The sequence below is a fragment of the Scomber scombrus genome, chromosome 16, assembly GCF_963691925.1.
Source record: "Scomber scombrus chromosome 16, fScoSco1.1, whole genome shotgun sequence".
Classification (NCBI taxonomy): Eukaryota; Metazoa; Chordata; class Actinopteri; order Scombriformes; family Scombridae; genus Scomber; species Scomber scombrus.
The window spans coordinates 14,150,119-14,167,252 of NC_084985.1; the positions used below are offsets into that span (position 1 = coordinate 14,150,119).

Below are 17,134 nucleotides of genomic sequence, written 5' to 3' on the forward strand. Positions count from 1 at the left end.
GCGAAAAAGCTTATCCAGCAAAGAATGAACATTTTTGAAGAGATTACAATTTTGCTGGGGCATCTCAACTCCAAAATTACTCAATAACAGATGTGATTATTTGATTAGTTTTCAAATACTGCTCACTGATAACTCAAGCAGAAAAATCACCCAGTGGCCTCTTGATATATCTTAATCAATACAGTAGGATGCAATTTTCTTCGGCACACCAATGGGAGGGAGCACTTTTATTTCTTAATAACATACTTGTATTATACAGCTTTTTACAGAGTTAATCCTTTTAGTGCTTTGTATTAAATGTATGTTGATGAGTCAGAGGAAAAAGTCATTTGTCAAAGCAAAAAAAAAATACAGTTTGAATTCATTTTGACTGAACTAAGAGTCTCATGACACTAATTATGATGAAGGTATGTACACAAAATTGTTAATATGTTGGTACATGCAGTGTGATATATATTTTGTCCAGTTTGAAAAATTAAAATATTTTAAAAACTCATTAGCATTTCTAAGTTTTTTCTACTTGAGTAGCTGGTAAATGGTGACTGAAAAATTCTGCATTTACACTTCATCAATGTTTCCCAAACTGTTTTTATTGTCATAAATGTGTTGTCAATTTTGTCTACATTTAAAATATGAATATATAATTCAATTTAAGGTATACATGCTTTTATTTATAAGGGAGATGACTGTTTAAAAAGGATATTCACACATTTATATATTGCTTTTCCTTTCTTTAGACATCCACAAGATAAGATAAAAAATGCTAATAAATCAAAGTCAAATTGGAGTTTGACTAATATATGAAAAATATTTTGTTTCTAAACTTAATTGAAAATATAAGAATGTGTCTATAAACATTACTGTTGGAAACAAATCTTTAATAGTATCCATCATGGACATTTTTCATGGCTCACTCAAGATAAGAATATACAAAGACACAAAGAAAGCATTAAACATGGTTACTAGTTGAAGTGGTTATAGACACTGTGCAATCCATTACACAATCAGTAACAATTATACAAATGTCCAAATACAAAAATAAATAAAACATTGATCTTGTATGTTTGGAGACAAAACACGTTGTTCAGCCAGCCCTTTCTCACAAGAAGCAAAGTGAAAAACTTCCACAAACTGTTACATCTTCTTGTAACAAGTATGAGCATATGATGATCTCACAGAGATCTAATGGGCAATGACTTCAAACAAGAACATCCTTTAAATTTAGCTTGTCTAGGTCACTTATGGCCAACACAGTTTCTAAGACTATAGGCATAAGGCAAAGATATGTCTAGATAACGCCATGGTCAGCAAACAAGCCTCAGATAGAAACAAGTTCAAGAGTTCAACTAGCTTAGGAGGATTTCTTATACCAGTGTCACTGTGACATTACTATCACATTGAATTTAGAACAAACATTGAGCTGTTACTTTGGAAACATATTTAACATATGTAATATGTACAAGAAATACATCAAATGATAACCACTATTTGAGTCTCTCTCACACACCAGAAAACAATTTTGGGAGTGAAATGAAGTCGTAGTTCTGTGTAAACACGTCACATCAGAAGAACTTGTAATCTTAATGTGAACGAATTAAGCCAGAGGTGGAGGACTTTCTATCTGTGTCATTAATCTCCTTGACTTACAGGTTATATGAATGTCTTCATTAGGGACAGAGTCCACTGACAACTCATCACACAAAGAGGGAGACATAATATATATATGCTTGTGGGTAAGCATGCATTATGCATGTGCGCGTAGTCATATGCTGTCTGTGTAACCATAACTAGTCAGACAAAATTATACATCCAATGACAATGTGTGCTGATCCTTTAATCGTACTATAAAGAACAAATAGGGCAGATTACAGCATGTACCTGCTGACAGAGGAGAACTGCGTTTCCCTAAAGTCAGCTTTTCAGCAAACTGACATCCATCATTTTGTAAATCTGTGAAGTTTTATGAGCTGCTAGAATCACGTAACTCACTCTACCAATAAAACACTTGATAATTACCTCCAAAACTGGACCTTTGAGCTTCTCATACATTAAACTGGATAATGGTTATTTTACAGTACCGTTGATAGATACCAGCAGATGTAACCGACTGCAAAATTAGGATAGACAAGAACGGTAAGAAAGAGAATTGTATAGTTGGTTTATAATGTAACTATATCTGGATGTTTAATTTTACAACTTCGCTGAGAACTTTGGCATAGTAATATAAAGATGAGAAAGGAAAGTAGCCATAAAAAAAACCAGCTGATTCTTTATGGAAGAAATGTGAACCCATGTCTCAAGGTGGAGTTACTGCAACTGCTGCACCTGCAGTGAGAGTTTGAGTGAATGACTGTTATTAAGGTCTTCCAGGTGAAGTCTTTGGTGATCAGTTACTGTCAGTGGATGAATGGTCAGCTGAGTGACAACATGTCTGGAGGTGAAGAAGATGATGATAGCACATGAAAGCAGTGACAGCAGTTGTTGTTGACCTCTCTCTCTGTAACCTGCGATCAAAAGACCATTTTGTTATTTTCCACACACAATAAAACTACGGCTGTTTCTCTCTGCCATCCAGTCACAAACAAAATACAGTCATAATTAACTTTATGATGGTTTTTCACACTCTACTGGGCACTTATGCAAGCTACATCACATCAAGGAGTTTAGTTCACACACATACAATGTTTTAACATTTATTAAAGAAACATGTTTTTGCTTTGAACTAGATCTTCATCTTCTACATCTACTGAATGACAAAGTTCAGAAAATATAAGAGCTGCAATAAATAATCAATCAACAGAAGATCAATCGGCAACTATTTTGATAATTGTTTTAATCATTTTTCAAGCAAATTTTGTGGCATCTAGTCGTTCCAGCTCCTCAAATAAGACGATTTGCAGTTTATTTTTGTCATATATGACAGTGAATTGAATACCGCTGAGAAATGTTTGATAGAAAATGAAAAAGATCATGACTGAGATATGTAGTTCAGACTGAGCCCGGTGCTTGTCGTGTTATATTCCTTATATTGTATCATCATTCATACATTTTTTGTGCCTTGCTGTTTTGTGCGTATTTTCCTGTATTTCTAACACCCATCTTGGGATGGGGGGCATTGCAAACTATCTTAGGCAATGCTGTGGTAAGTGGTAATAGTTTATACTATATACTTATCACTATACAAATAAACTTGAAATGAAAGTCGTTCTATTGGGGTCTGACCAATACTGTTTTTTGGGGCCAATGTCGATACTAATATTAGAGATTTCTGATAAAATTCTGATATCGATATATTGGTCGATAATCTTATATATACAAAATATACACATAAACACATAATTCTTGCAGTGATCCCTCAAACACAGCTATGTAATTGAGGCACGATATTTAACAATTTGACAGTAAACTTTATCGTATACACATTCATAAAATTGTACACAGTATACATAAATAAAATTGTCAGTGCATCAAACAACATATATGCCGATATCAATGTATCTGTGATATATGCAATACTGGGCATTGTATCGTTTGGGCTCTCCTTTCTAGTAAAACCCAATAGGAAGAATAGGAAAGAATTGGTGTCAGTTCAACTTGACCAAACCCATTTTCACATTTCCTTGTTTGTCTAAAATCTTCCCTGGGGCGTGACTTGTTCAAGAATAAACTCTCTCAGCAGTGTCTGTTGATCATTGTCAATGACCTGCCACCCCTTCTCAGAAGAAGCGTTTTTCCTGTTTCAGCTGCAGAGATATGAGCTTTATGACATGTGTGCTAATAAAACCACGGTCCTCCAATATGGCTGAAGCAGTTAAAGGAGAGTTTTGCCAATTTTCAGCCTTATTTGTATTTTTTGATCACAGTCAGCATCTCTGTAACCTCCACGATCTGTACCACTGTTCTCTGTATTGCTGCAGCAGCAAAGTTTAGATTTACCAATAATGATAATGATAATAATAATGGATATGGAAGTGGAAAAATGAATATCAGTTTGGGGGCATCACTACACCACAATCTGAAAGCATTTTGAACTGCATTTCAGCCAGCCAGTGTAACAGTTTATGCTCCTAGAACAGATATCTTCATTTTATGACAAGTTGTTGCAGCAGGTATGTATTTCTATGTGTGAAGAGTTCAGTTAAAACACACTGAAGTTGTTTTCCTTTCATTATCCATTCAGAAAACCTCCTTATAGCTTCTGATAAGAATCATTTGCTAGAGAAATCAGCCTGAGCTTCTGCCTCCCAGATGAACCCACCAGTATCTGTGCTGTGATTGCATCTAAATTTGAAAATAGAAAAAAAAACTGTTCTGCTCTGATGTTAACGTCGAATTATTCCTCAGGCCATGCGGTTTCTGAATCATGTTTAATTGTACTCTAGTAAACGTTTTTTTTTTATTCCTCCAAAGCTTTTTAAAGTGGCAAGACAATAACCCCTATTGTGAGTAAATGTTAACAAAGGTGAAATCGGAAGGGAAATTCCTGCACAAGTTAATCATCCATTAAGACATTTCAGACAATATGTCAATATTTGCTTTGTTTTAAGTCAACTGTAACATTGAAACAGTGCTGCTTTGCTTTTACTTCCTCATATAAGTTCATTTCTGGGTCAGGAATCTTTTTTTTCTCGCTCTCTGAGGTTTGTTTTTGAGTCAGTGTAATATCAAAGAAAGAAAGACTTTTCTAAATTAATGTGAGACAAATCTTGTTTTTTATTTTTAATCCATCATCTTCTGACTTGTTGAGGAAATATTCCTATAAAAGATATTTTAAATAAATGTCACTGCAAGACCAAGCTAGAAAAATAATATTTTATTTTGTTACAATCTACAAATAAAGGCATTTGTACAAAAGGTGAACATATTGAAAACATCACAAGTTACATCATTTGGAGTGAAAGACAAATCCATCTAACCCAGGTCAAGACAGAGGCAGTGAATAGTCCACCTGTGCTGACCTGTGTGTACATTTCATCCTCTCCTCTGTATGGCGTTTGGTCAGTCACTTAAAACGAATGATCTCCTGAGTGGCCAGCCTGATCAGCTGGTTGAAGTCGAACTGGATGTACTTCCTCCAGTAGCGTCTATCTTTTCCGTACGTTAGAGCAGGATAACAAGGACTGCCTGTAACGGAGATTGGAAGACTTCACATGCATGAAGACACTCAGCTAATAAATGCACTTAAGGCCGGGCTCAGACTACAAAAGCACTGGGCAGATTTCCCCTTGATTTGCCTCTCCCAACAAGTGAGGGAGAAATCTTGTTTAGTTAGTACCATATAATAAATATTCTGTTCAAAAAATGTAACTGCAATTTTTTTTTCACACATATAATATTAAAAACCATTTCAAACTGTTGGCAGATTCACTAGGGCTGCTATAGTTGCTTTACACTTTTTTTTGGTCTGTTTTGTTAAGTCACTGTTTTGTCAGCATGCTCAATGACGCTGGAGAAGCTTACAGTTTTGCTGGACAGCTGCAAATGGGTACAGGCTAAGATTACTTTACTATTAAACAATATCTTGTAAAGTTTGAAGAAAATTATGTAATGAGCATGCATGTGAGAGAAAGCCTCAGATGGTGCATTGCTCTGCTCAGCAAGATTTATATATTTATACTTTATAATGTTGTTGCTTATAAATTGATGAAAAAATAAATAATCTTCAAAATCAGGCAGGTCTTTAATTTCGTTCTACCTGAGCCCAGCCCTAGAAAGTCTGAACAATGTCAATATCTAATGTTTCTCATTGATCCCATATCGCCCTCTAGAGGAGACCATGTTGAGGTCTAACACGGGCAAAGAGACATTTATGATTGAATAGTCTACTGACTATTGTGATGTTATTTACATGAACAATACATGACATGATACAGAATCAACTAAACATATTACTTATAGTTAAATAACAAATTGTAAATATAATAATAATATCTGATGTGGTGTTTTAAATCTTAGAGCTGTCAGTAAACCTAAAACAGTGGAGACCAGTGCTTGAACATTATGTGGCAAGATTATTGGATGCTTCTGTTATATGTTGTGCTCTCACCTATGCCGTGGAGGATTCTTGCAACAGCTCTTCCAGAGAATTTCTCATCACTTCGGTTGCAAAGAAAACTTCTGATGTCTGCTCTGATCTGATTCTCCCAGTCTAACAACTATAAACAAAACAAAAACAAACAATTAATCTCGATATTCAGACCACTCAGTGCACACACTCAACTAAAACTCTTAATAATAATTCTGTGAGTTTTACCTTATATTTGTCAAGCTCCTCAATGTCCACTGGTTTGAGCGCATGGTCTCGGTCTCGCCTCTTGTCAAAGTACTCAGAGAGAAGGTATTTTAGCTGCTGACTGCGACTCTCATCCAGATCATCTACGCAGGACAACACACTCTGGAACGCAACACTGCAACAAAACACACAAAGTTTAACACATACAGTAACATGATCACAAAGTAACAGACAAGCATACAGGCAAGTAGAGGACACAATGGCACACACATGGTCCCACATACAAAAAGCAGACATAAACAGGAGTATATAAAGAAATAGTCAATAGCACACACTCACATATGCTCAAATCCCTAAAATGATTCTTACTGTTCAACTATTCATTGAGATTTTCTGCAGGATTCTCCAGAGTCTCTACTGGTTTGTACAAGTTTTAAGTGATAATGCCAACAATATGGACAGTTTCAATAATGGAACAAGGGGAAGGAAAATCAGATATTTCATAGCAACCTCTTAAATACACAGAAAAAGCTCACTGGTCAACCAGAGTTATACAATATTCATATTTGTTAAGCCAATGTAGATCACAAAGTACAGAATAAACTTTAACTATCTGAAAAAAAATGGAAATAGACCCCCATTAAAAAAAAAAGAAAACACTCACTCAATCTTTCAGAAGTCTGAACAGAAACATGTGTCGGCTGCATTGTTAATGTTTGACAAGTTTAAAACATAGGTGCACCTTTTGAAAGCCTTGAAGCAGGTGGTCAGCTGATAGAGCTGCGTTCTCTCTTGCTCCAGCACTCGATTATGGAGGAACTGACACACTCTGTCCATCTCCTCATCACTTAGGTCGCCATAGGAACGGAAGTAGAAAGACGGGGAGGAGAATTCAACGAGGACGCCGCTACGTCCACCAGCTGAAACACAAATATTTGAAACTCAAATATTTTTTCAGTGTCATTTTTGCTTTTTTTGTGCCAGTGTCAGTTTTTAAACTAATCCTGAAAATGTAATCTGTGACACACACACACACACCTTTACTAGTGCTCCACTGCAGCTGCCTGATTCCTCTCTTCACAAGAGGAAGCTGCCATCCCATAGTGTCTGCTACCTCAACAACGTCAAACTCCAACTGATCACACACCTCCACTCGCTCGCCTGCCATCCGCCTTCTGGCCAGCACCACTGCGATTGGAGGGCAGCTGTGAGGGAAGAAGAAAAAAAAAAATCTTTATATAGACAAACACATAGTGACATTCGGTACATTTCTGTGGCTTTTTAAATCTAGAGTATTAAAGCAAAGACAGACAGCAATTTCATACATTTTTGTCAGTTTCTGAAGCTGTCTTGGTCCATTGTAGCAGCTGACTTTACACACAGACATGGTGGAGTGGAGAAGTTCAACAAAGCGCTGAGGATGCAGCTCCAGATAGCAGAGTAGTGTTTCTACACCTGAAACACACACACACACACACACACACACACACACACACACACACACACACACACACACACACACACACACACACACACACACACACACACACACACACACACACACACACACACACACACACACACACACACACACACACACACACACACACACAAAATGAAAGAGAAATAGAAATATAAGTGATATTGTTTTGCTCTCCAAGTAGAAAATGTACAGATTTTCTAATACATTCTGTAAGTTTGAAATGATTTAGTGTTTATTTGCTTTTTTCCAAAACTTTCCTCTGAGAAAGGCGGCGAACATCTACTCATTACAACTATTGGATAACTGTCTCACGTTATTGTACCCAGTGTTTCATGTGTGCTACCAAAACCACTACAACATTTCTGCTCCAGCTGGTTGTTGTGTTCTCACTTGATTTATTGCATTAAAGACTAAATATCTATCTGCCAGGCAAAATATTGTATCTATATTTGTTTTTATTTATATGTTCATGTTCACATCCTTGTACATGTTTCCACATACCCTCCTCTGTGATGTCCAGAGCCTCTACCGTCTCCTGGATGGGAATCGCTCTCTCATGGGTATGACACACTCGCTCTTTGGGCCAGTCGCTTCCCTCCACTTCCCGTTCCCTCGGCCAATCATTAGTTGCCATCACCTCTACATGCTGTTGTTTCACTGAACCATCAGTTTCGTCTTCTTTCTCCTCCTCCTGCTGCTGCTGTTTTTCCTCTTCCTTTCGTTCAGCTTCATCTTCTCGGAGAAGTAGCTCCTCTGAATCAGGATGTGACGCCACCTTTTAACAAAAACACTCACATCAAATACTAATTTTGACCTGAATTCTGGTCTCCTATACAGATAGCCTTTGAAGGTGGCTTCAATAAAACTGATCAACCTCACGTTGTTCATAGACTTCAGTTTCTTGGATTCTGAATTTCTCACCTACTTTGTTTCAGAGTCCCATTTTTACTCAGTAAAACAGTAAAGACTAAGTTATCCAAGATTTTCCCTTTAACTACCTCTGCAGCAGAAGGTTTCGGTATGCCTGTGTGGTCACTGTAATCTGTGGACTGCACCGTGTCGTGCTGAGTGGAGAGGTTCAGGCTGCACTCCTGATCACACACATCCATCATCTCCAACAGCTCCGAGTCCTCAATGTCCTCCAAACACAGACATATACATACATTTTATATCTCGTGCTTTCAGTCTACAGAATATCATGGAGTCTCTTGAAGGAGCATTTAGACCACACTGAAAGAGAGAGAGTTACCTTAACAAGTTGCTGTTGCTTCTGATGTATCTGTTTACATTTGCACGCAGGGAAAACTTTCTGGACCAGTCTCTTTACTGTGAAGTAGTCTACTGTGTCTGCATAGATGTGACGTCGCAGCTCGTGGAGGTCCCCGCCCTACACATAAAGACACAGGTATCAAATTATTTACACTTATTACATACTATACAGGTGATAGTACCAAGAAACAGACCACCAGAGGGCCACATATTAAGAGAATGCAGCAATCAAGAGTACCTTTACCAGTAATACTAGTACCTTTATTACATAATAATATTATTTATTACAAGATTTCTAACATGTCGTATTATTGTGAGTGAGACATATTTAGGCATGAAGTAGACGAAAAAGATTCCAGGCACTATAAATTAACACATTTGTCAGCTACAGCTAGTGTGAGATGTATGATGCATCTGCATGTTTGACATAAACTTTAAATTAGTTCGTAAATCTTGTACATCACGGGAATAAACAGCAAAAAAACAACAAATCCAATAGCAAATCAAGTAATTTGGGCCGTGAGCCCTGGGATGCTTTAGGGGTCGGGTTAGTTCCTTCATGAATTGGCAGTTAAAAGTCTTACCTCAGGGTCGAGGAAAAGGTGACAGTGAGCTGGTTCTCCGTCTCTCCCGGCTCTCCCTATTTCCTGAACATAGCTCTCAAAGCTCTGAAATAACATTTACAAGTAAAAGAATTCTGTTACACTTCTGACTTTTGGTGTAATAGACACACATTGAAAGACAGATACCAAAGAAGCTCTTAGATATATTAACATAATAAGAGTGCATTTTTGATTTCCACCATCATTTTTTAGTATTGCACATGTTATAAGACTTTTATTTATAAGTTGTATTAAGAGTCCAAAGTATTTCATTGTGCTTAGAAGTCCAGTATGAAGAGAGACTGCTTAAGAGGAATTAAACTACTACTCACCTTGGGCATGTTGTAGTGAACAATACCACGGACGTCAGATTTATCGAGGCCCATGCCAAACGCCACAGTGGCCACCACGATTCTGAGCTCCCCACACATGAAGTTGTTCTGAACCCGACGGCGTTCTGACCCTGAATGGCCGGCATGGTACGACTCAGCCTGCCACTTCAGCGGTTTACGAATCTTCTTCCTTGCTGAATATAGAAAGACAAAGTGGAGGGAAAACAAGAAATGAAAACACTGAAGGTGAAAATATCAAAAGGAGTGATGCAAACAGCTTTCCATACCACAGTGTAATTTTCTTTCCATTTTAATGAAAAATAAACTAATTTTCAATCAATGAGAAACACAAAATATCCCTCCCATACCCAATTCTTTCTTCTTCTGTCCTACAGGGTTGCTCTGGCTGCTGTTGCTGATTTGGCGATTTTCTTTCACGACCACCCCTTGCAAGCAGGTCCTGAGTAGCGCCGCCACACGAACAGTCTCCTCCCTTCTGGTGCAGTAGACGATGATGGAGTCCAGGCAACCAAAACGATCACCTTTCAGCAAGGATACTAAGGCCTTGAAAAATACAGAGGAGAAACAGAGAAAAAACAAGAGTGAATTCATTTCATAAGTCACTTCTTTCCAAACCTGCACTTTCATCGTTTGTCAGGGACACAAAGAAACACACTATCACACCTGATCTTTCTCTCTGTCCATGGACACAGACAGTTGCAGGTTTGGAGGCACTGCTGCAGATCTGACTGCGATGCCATCTTGATCATTGATGCCCAGATGTTGAGCAATGTCCAGAGCTGTGGACAGTGTGGCAGTAGCAGTGAGTCCCAGTAAGCACTGCACTCCCAAGCGCTCCCTCAGTACCTACAAAAACATCAGGTTGTCAGTATATACAGACGTTCTGCCTGACTGGCTGCAGATCAGCTGCCAGTGATTCAGCAGCCAGCCTCTTTAGCTATTACCAGCAGGCAATACACTATAAAACTTTCAACTACCACTTTAGATTTACCAATCTGCAGTCCATGAACACAAACTACCATTCATTCACCTTACAGAGCCTTAGGTAGCAGGGTCTGAAGTTGTGTGACCACTCTGAGACACAATGAGCTTCATCTATACAGGCAAAGGCCACAGGAGGGAGCTCCTGAGCGGAGGGCAGACATCCCGAACCAGAACCGCCACCACCAACCAGGGCCTCTGGAGAAAGGAGCAACAAGCATACCTGACCTGACTTCACCTAGAGAAATAGAGACAGGAAAGAACATATTCTGGGTTGAAAAATAAAACAGATGTAGAGTTTACAGAAAATAGTAAGTTGTAGAGCAACTGAACTGAAGTACTAAACTATTTCTGGAAACAATTTGTGATTCTTAAATTACATCCATGCACAAACAAGGAGGAGGAGAATTATGGTGTGATGTGTAGGGATTTGTTTTGATACTATATTCTTTTTTTTCTTTTTTTAATTTCCTGATACATGCAGGAAGATGCTGAAAATTAAAATACAACTGAAGCATTTCGTCCAACCTTGATGGCTTCTCACTACTCTTTAATTGTGGTAATTATGCATGTTACCTTTTCTATCGCAGCTTCTCTCTGTTTCATCGTCATGTTGGAGTGGATACAGGCTGCTTTCAGGTTGGCAGGAAGGCCAGACAGCTACACAAAAGATATGGACAACAGAATTTGTGGACTGCATACAGAAAGTATATCTCTTGTTGCCTGATTTGTGTGATAAAGAGTGTGTGTACCTGGTCATCCATTAGTGAGACTAGGGGTGATATTACTAAAGTGATGCAGTTTGATCTTTGTGCGTAAAGGTAGGCTGGGAGCTGATAGCACAACGATTTACCCATCCCTGTTGACAACACTACAAGGGTAGAGAGACCTAAAGAGAGAAAGACAGGTGTCATAATCACAGATTGTAATTTTTCCTTGATTGGTTGTTAAATATCAAGAAGGTAGGTCTTATTTATCATAAGAGAGATAGACCTAATAACTTACTAACTTTACCAGTAGTACTTATGCCATGACAATCAAAAAATGTATATACATATACAGTATACAGTATGAGACTCTGCTGCATGTGTTTACCTGACAGGATCCTCATGATGGCATCCTCCTGTCCTGGTCTGAACGAGTGATAGCCGAGGTCCTTCAGAGCTGCAAAGACCTCAGTGGGTGTTGCTACACACACACACACACACACACAAGTCAGCATTTTGAGCAAATGCATGTCTACTTTTGTTTACCCAGTACTTAATCATACAGGCTTTCACTGTAACTGTCACAATGTGTCTGTACCCTGAACTTTTCCATCATCTTTGACACGATAAAGTGGTTCCATAGGTGGTGGAGCAGCAGGGCGTTCGTAGTCAGGACGAATCACATTCAGCAAAACCTCGTCTTTATTGTCTCCCTCCTTTTCCTGGAACTGCTGCTCATCTTTGACACTGGGAGATGATACTGTAACACACGGGCACAACAGGACTCACACATATGATGAAGAAACACACGAGCATCTGTGATACTGCAACTAAAGCTGCATGATTTTGTAGCAGTTTTTCCTCATGTTTTGTTGCAACATGCTCATGTAACACATAACAATATATAAGTTCAACAGGCTTACACAACGGCTGGGGTTGCAGTGTTCCTGTTGCCCTGGCAACCTCCTCCAGGGTGGGTAGCTCAAACGGTTCCTCTTCAACAGGTTGGTCCTCAGGAACAGGAGGGGGAGGGGCTGCAAAAGGTTTTCACAGTCACAACAATTCAAGACATTTGACACTAAACTGTGCTGACCAGTGCAGAACAATCAATTGTTCGGTTCCTAGAATTTCCCCCTGGAGCTTACATTCATTATTATTAAGCAATTAAATTATAGCTCCTTATGGCTGTGTTCACGTCACCCCGGGATACCTCGTCCCTTGCAGTTCATGGCCCAGTGTCCGGTCCCTCCACACTTGAAGCAGGTATCCCCCTGGCGATTGAAGCCCCCTCTGAAGCCCCCTCTGAAGCCACCTCTCCCCCCTCTGCCAAAAAGTCCACCACCTCCACCAAAACGCTCCCCTTTCAGCTGGAACTTCTGCATGTACAACTGAAACATATGCAGGAGAAAATGAATATTACTCTGGATAAGTGTGGCTTTATGTGTCTAAGAATTATGAAAAATTGAATGCATGGTTCAGATTTTTGGGACAGAGGCATATTAAGGATACTGAGGACAGTTTTTATTTTTTTATTCTGTCTTACTTCCAGTATACCAATAGCAATAAACAAAGCTGGTTTATCAGATTTGGACGGGAATTCCACAGCAAGAACTGCAATTTATGTGAACAATTTGTCTAATTTGAAAGAACACATACATTATACCCGCAATGTTTTGATTATAGCACATCCTCCCTAAATATTAGCAGTAAGGCCTGATGTATGTTGGACTTATCCTGCATTCACTCATAAACATACACACGGGCACACACTCAGACTTACCTGTTTACGTAGACCAGCCCCTCTTAGTGCATATCCTTTGACATGAGATTTCTTCTTCAGGTTTATCTTCACAAAGTTACCCTCTGCTCCTTTCATGCTTCTGTAAAGTTCAAATTATTCAGATTCTCTTTTTTTTTTGTACACATACTTAAAAGAAGAGATGCTTCAATACCATTTTGAAGCCTGAGAACATGTATAATCTTACTTGGCTTTGACAGGTTGGCTATAAGACATTCTCCTAGTTCCAAATTCTCCCTCTATTTCTCCAAACAGGTTCTCCTGGGGGGGCTTGACAGGAATGATTGACAGGATGATGTATTTAATGCATCTGCACAAAAACTATAACAAACAGTATGCTCCTAGATGAATATGAATGAATTGGCTTACCTTTTTTGGTACCTCAGTTGCTTTTTCTTCTTCTACCTCATCCTCTTCCTCTCCCTTTTTCTTGGTTCTCCGTTTCTTCCCTCCTCCAGCGTCAGCTGGGGTGATGTTTACATCACAGCTCTCCCCTTTCTTTTTGCCTTTTCTCTGCCGCTTTTTCACTCCTCCTTCTTCTGTCATCTCTCCCTCCGTGTTCCCTCCCTTTCTCTGCCGCTTTTTCACTCCTCCTTCTTCTGTCATCTCTCCCTCCATGTTCCCTCCCTCCCTCTCCCTCTTCCTCCCTCTCTTCTTTTTAACTTTGGGTTTGGGACTACTTGCACTGTCGTCTTCTGGTATTTGAGGTGGTGTCAATCCTCTTGTCATCTTATCGTCTCCCTCCCTTATCTCTCTCACTTCCTCCCTTCCTTTTGCATGTTTCGATGCACTTTTACTGATTTTACTGTCTTTGGGAATACTCACTAAGCTTTCATCTCTGTCCACACCTAATGCACTTATTTTTTCTCCTTTTTCTACCATTGCTCCTTTTCCTTCTCTGTCATCTCCTTGTTTTTCTTCCCTTATTTCTTTTTCCACTTCTCTCTCTGCCTGTTTTTTTGTGAGATCTATTTCCTGGTTTCCTGCTCCAGGCCTCTCGTCAGCCTCTATCTCTCCAAACACCTGACACCTCTCTAGCCACTTCCTGTCCACAGAGCTCAGCCTGCTGGCAGGAGAAGGCCATCCTCCCGCTCCTCTTCTAAAACCTCCAAGAAGCTTTGGGCTTCCTGTCAAGCCAAACAAACTGCCAACACCTACGACCACAGTATCTCCATGTGAAGTTCCTAAAGTTTTGGCATTTCCTTTTACATCTTCTGAAGATCCTACACTTTCATTTAACTTCCCTGAGGCAGCTACATCTCCTCTTGAGGTTCCTACATTACCCGGAGGAGACAGTGATGTAAATAGGGCAGAGGATCTGAATGGAGAATCAGGACTCGAGGCATTTTGACTCTGTGAACTAATAACTTTACCATTACTACTCTTAGTTGTATTATTACTGCCATTACAACTACTGGTTGCATTTGCAGGTTCTTCATAAGACTCTGTGACAGGTTCAAATGATTCAAACGGCTCTTCAGGCTCCACTGGAGGGAGGCTCTTTGAAATCAGAGATACTGGAGAAGGTTTCACTCTTCTGTTAACAGAGACAAAAATTAAAAGGAGGGTTTAAAACAAAAGATTTAAGTGTAGACTGTCCATCTGTATACGTTGTTTTAAATGGCTACCTGGCTTGAAGCACAACTATTGGAGTGTTGTTCAAGAGTATGAAATACAAAGAAACATGGAGTATATAGCTGGGCTGCACAAGTCATTACAAAAGTAAAAGAAACTTCAGTATTAACTACTTAAATGTCCCATTTTCCATATAGTTCAATTATTTTATCACAGTGGTGGTGATTCAAAATGTTATGACTGCATATTATATAAATAATTATAGACTTATTAAAGAACAATTCAGAAATTAAAAAAAATTCATATGTATCTGTGATAATTGCACTAATAATATGGACCTAATATCATTACCCTGGTGAGAATGGGCTGGATTCAGAGTCAGTGAATGTGGTTCTGGCAGTGGCAGCAGCAGCAGCAGTGACAGGACTGTTTGTCTGTCCTCTTTGTCCATCTCTCAAGGAGTTTAGAGGCACCCGACCGGAAAAGGCGGACTTCTTTAAAGAGACAGGTCTTTCCTGGAATAACATGATAACAATAATACAAGGATTAAAGAAATTCTTCTATCCTGCAACAGGAAAGACAAGATTGTTTTTAAGGGTATAATTATGCTCTCTCTTCCCAGTGGGTGTGGTATTTTTTTATTTAAGTGTGCCTCACCTTAATGAGAGTGCCAAGGTTGTTTTTAAGTTTTAGGCCATAGTATTGGGCTGAGGCCTTAAGGCTGTCTCTGTCCTCGGTTGTCATTTTGGGAGAAGACACTGGCAATGTACTGCGATTCAGATGGTCACCCCAACAATTAGTGTCCTAAACAGACAAAGTAGACACATTTATATGCTTATACACTGTAAAGTCCTCTTCACCCACAAAAATATGAAGGCACACACACTTTCTTCAGTACCTTCTGTGCTGCCTGTATCTCAGCTGTAGATCTGGACTGTTCAGTGTGTCTGCTGGTTGCATCAGTGCTGCTGCTGTTCTCTTTGGCTTGTTTCAAACCTCGGTACTCTTTATACAGATCTAAAAAAACACACACACACAATGTTGTACTCTTCAGTCCCTGAATATATTATTAATGCTAGAGATGGACCATATTTAAATAAGGATCAAGGAGATAAATGTGTTCATCTTTGTTGAAGTGTATGGTGTGTACTCACTCCTGGTCTCCTCTGGGGCTTGGTCAATATCATCCTGGAAATGAAAATAATCAACTTTTGTGAAAAAAGGGAAACAACCTGTCAGCAACACTAACTGTAGCTGTAAACTGAATGTCTTGTGGATAAACAACTATGATGAAACCACGAACATATACAAAACATCCTTTTACAGTAACGTTAACTCAAAACAATGCTCTGCTGCCTGCTAACTCTCGGATAACTTTTAACATGTAAATCACCTTGTTGGGTTTCCTCTGGTGCTGTTTAACAAATCCCTGCTCCCAGCTCTTCAGCAGAAGCTTCACGTCGTTGTAGCGATCCATAATGACTGTAGTAAAGTCGATAATGCCACTACCTAACAGAGTGTAAAATTTAGCGACCTTTATAATAACTCGTACATATTTTAAGTTTATCGGTCAGGTCTTTGGTTAGTCTTTGTCCATAAAAGTTTATATTTTTAATCCATAATAATCACACTATTCGTTGCTGCCTGTGGTATAAAGCCGGAGTGTTGTTCATGATTTTCCCGCGCCGGAAACTGACAGCTTGTGTTATTCTTTTTCCTAGGTTGGCAAAGTTACGACCCGCCCTTCTCTGCCTCTGATTGGCTTACCCCGATGTTCTTACCCTAGCCCTAACCAATCGCACTCCTCGAAGGCAACGAGTACCGGCCAATCAGATGTAGTGTAGGGCGGGTCAAGATTTCGCCATCCTAGGCAATAAATGGCTGCCAGGATTGCTTCTCAATCCCCCTTTCCGTTAATTAAGTGACACACATTGCTCTTTTCTTACTGGCTTGATTTAACGGTTGAAAAAGATGACACAGTGATAATGACAACATAACGTTGATAGAGATAAAAGCTGGTCAATGTAGCAGCTGTGGAGTACTAGCCACACATTTACCTTTACATTAACTGTGCCAAAAAGAAAACTGGCATCCAGATTCAGTGGAATGAGATTGGGTATAAATTGAGAGTGGT

At 39.2% G+C, this 17,134-nt stretch overlaps 1 protein-coding gene across 1 annotated transcript; it reads right to left on the minus strand.

Moving 5' to 3' along the window:
• Positions 1–4,970: 4,970 nt before the first annotated feature.
• recql4 (RecQ helicase-like 4) lies at positions 4,971–13,981 on the minus strand. The gene is made up of 23 exons (XM_062435766.1): positions 13,795–13,981; positions 13,613–13,695; positions 13,408–13,507; positions 12,838–13,015; positions 12,551–12,661; positions 12,226–12,387; positions 12,016–12,108; positions 11,673–11,809; positions 11,497–11,580; positions 10,970–11,158; positions 10,603–10,785; positions 10,287–10,482; positions 9,919–10,112; positions 9,569–9,652; positions 8,965–9,102; positions 8,771–8,854; positions 8,217–8,403; positions 7,558–7,687; positions 7,271–7,437; positions 6,975–7,152; positions 6,254–6,407; positions 6,047–6,155; positions 4,971–5,124 (listed from the first exon to the last, which is right to left on the minus strand). The coding sequence occupies exons 1-23, from the start codon at positions 13,969–13,971 to the stop codon at positions 5,003–5,005; spliced, it is 3,240 nt and encodes a 1,079-aa protein (XP_062291750.1). The 5' UTR covers positions 13,972–13,981; the 3' UTR covers positions 4,971–5,002.
• Positions 13,982–17,134: the final 3,153 nt, after the last annotated feature.

What these genes read in the sequence shown, in the direction of transcription:
- recql4 (XM_062435766.1), bottom strand. Translation starts at nt 13,971, where the DNA reads ATGACAGAAGAAGGAGGAGTGAAAAAGCGGCAGAGAAAAGGCAAAAAG. An exon ending in GCAGTGGAGCACTAGTAAAG is followed by an intron (nt 7,153 to 7,270) that starts GTGTGTGTGTGT and finishes TTTGTGTTTCAG; the next exon opens with CTGGTGGACGTAGCGGCGTC. An exon ending in AAGAATCCTCCACGGCATAG is followed by an intron (nt 5,125 to 6,046) that starts GTGAGAGCACAA and finishes TCTCCGTTACAG; the next exon opens with GCAGTCCTTGTTATCCTGCT.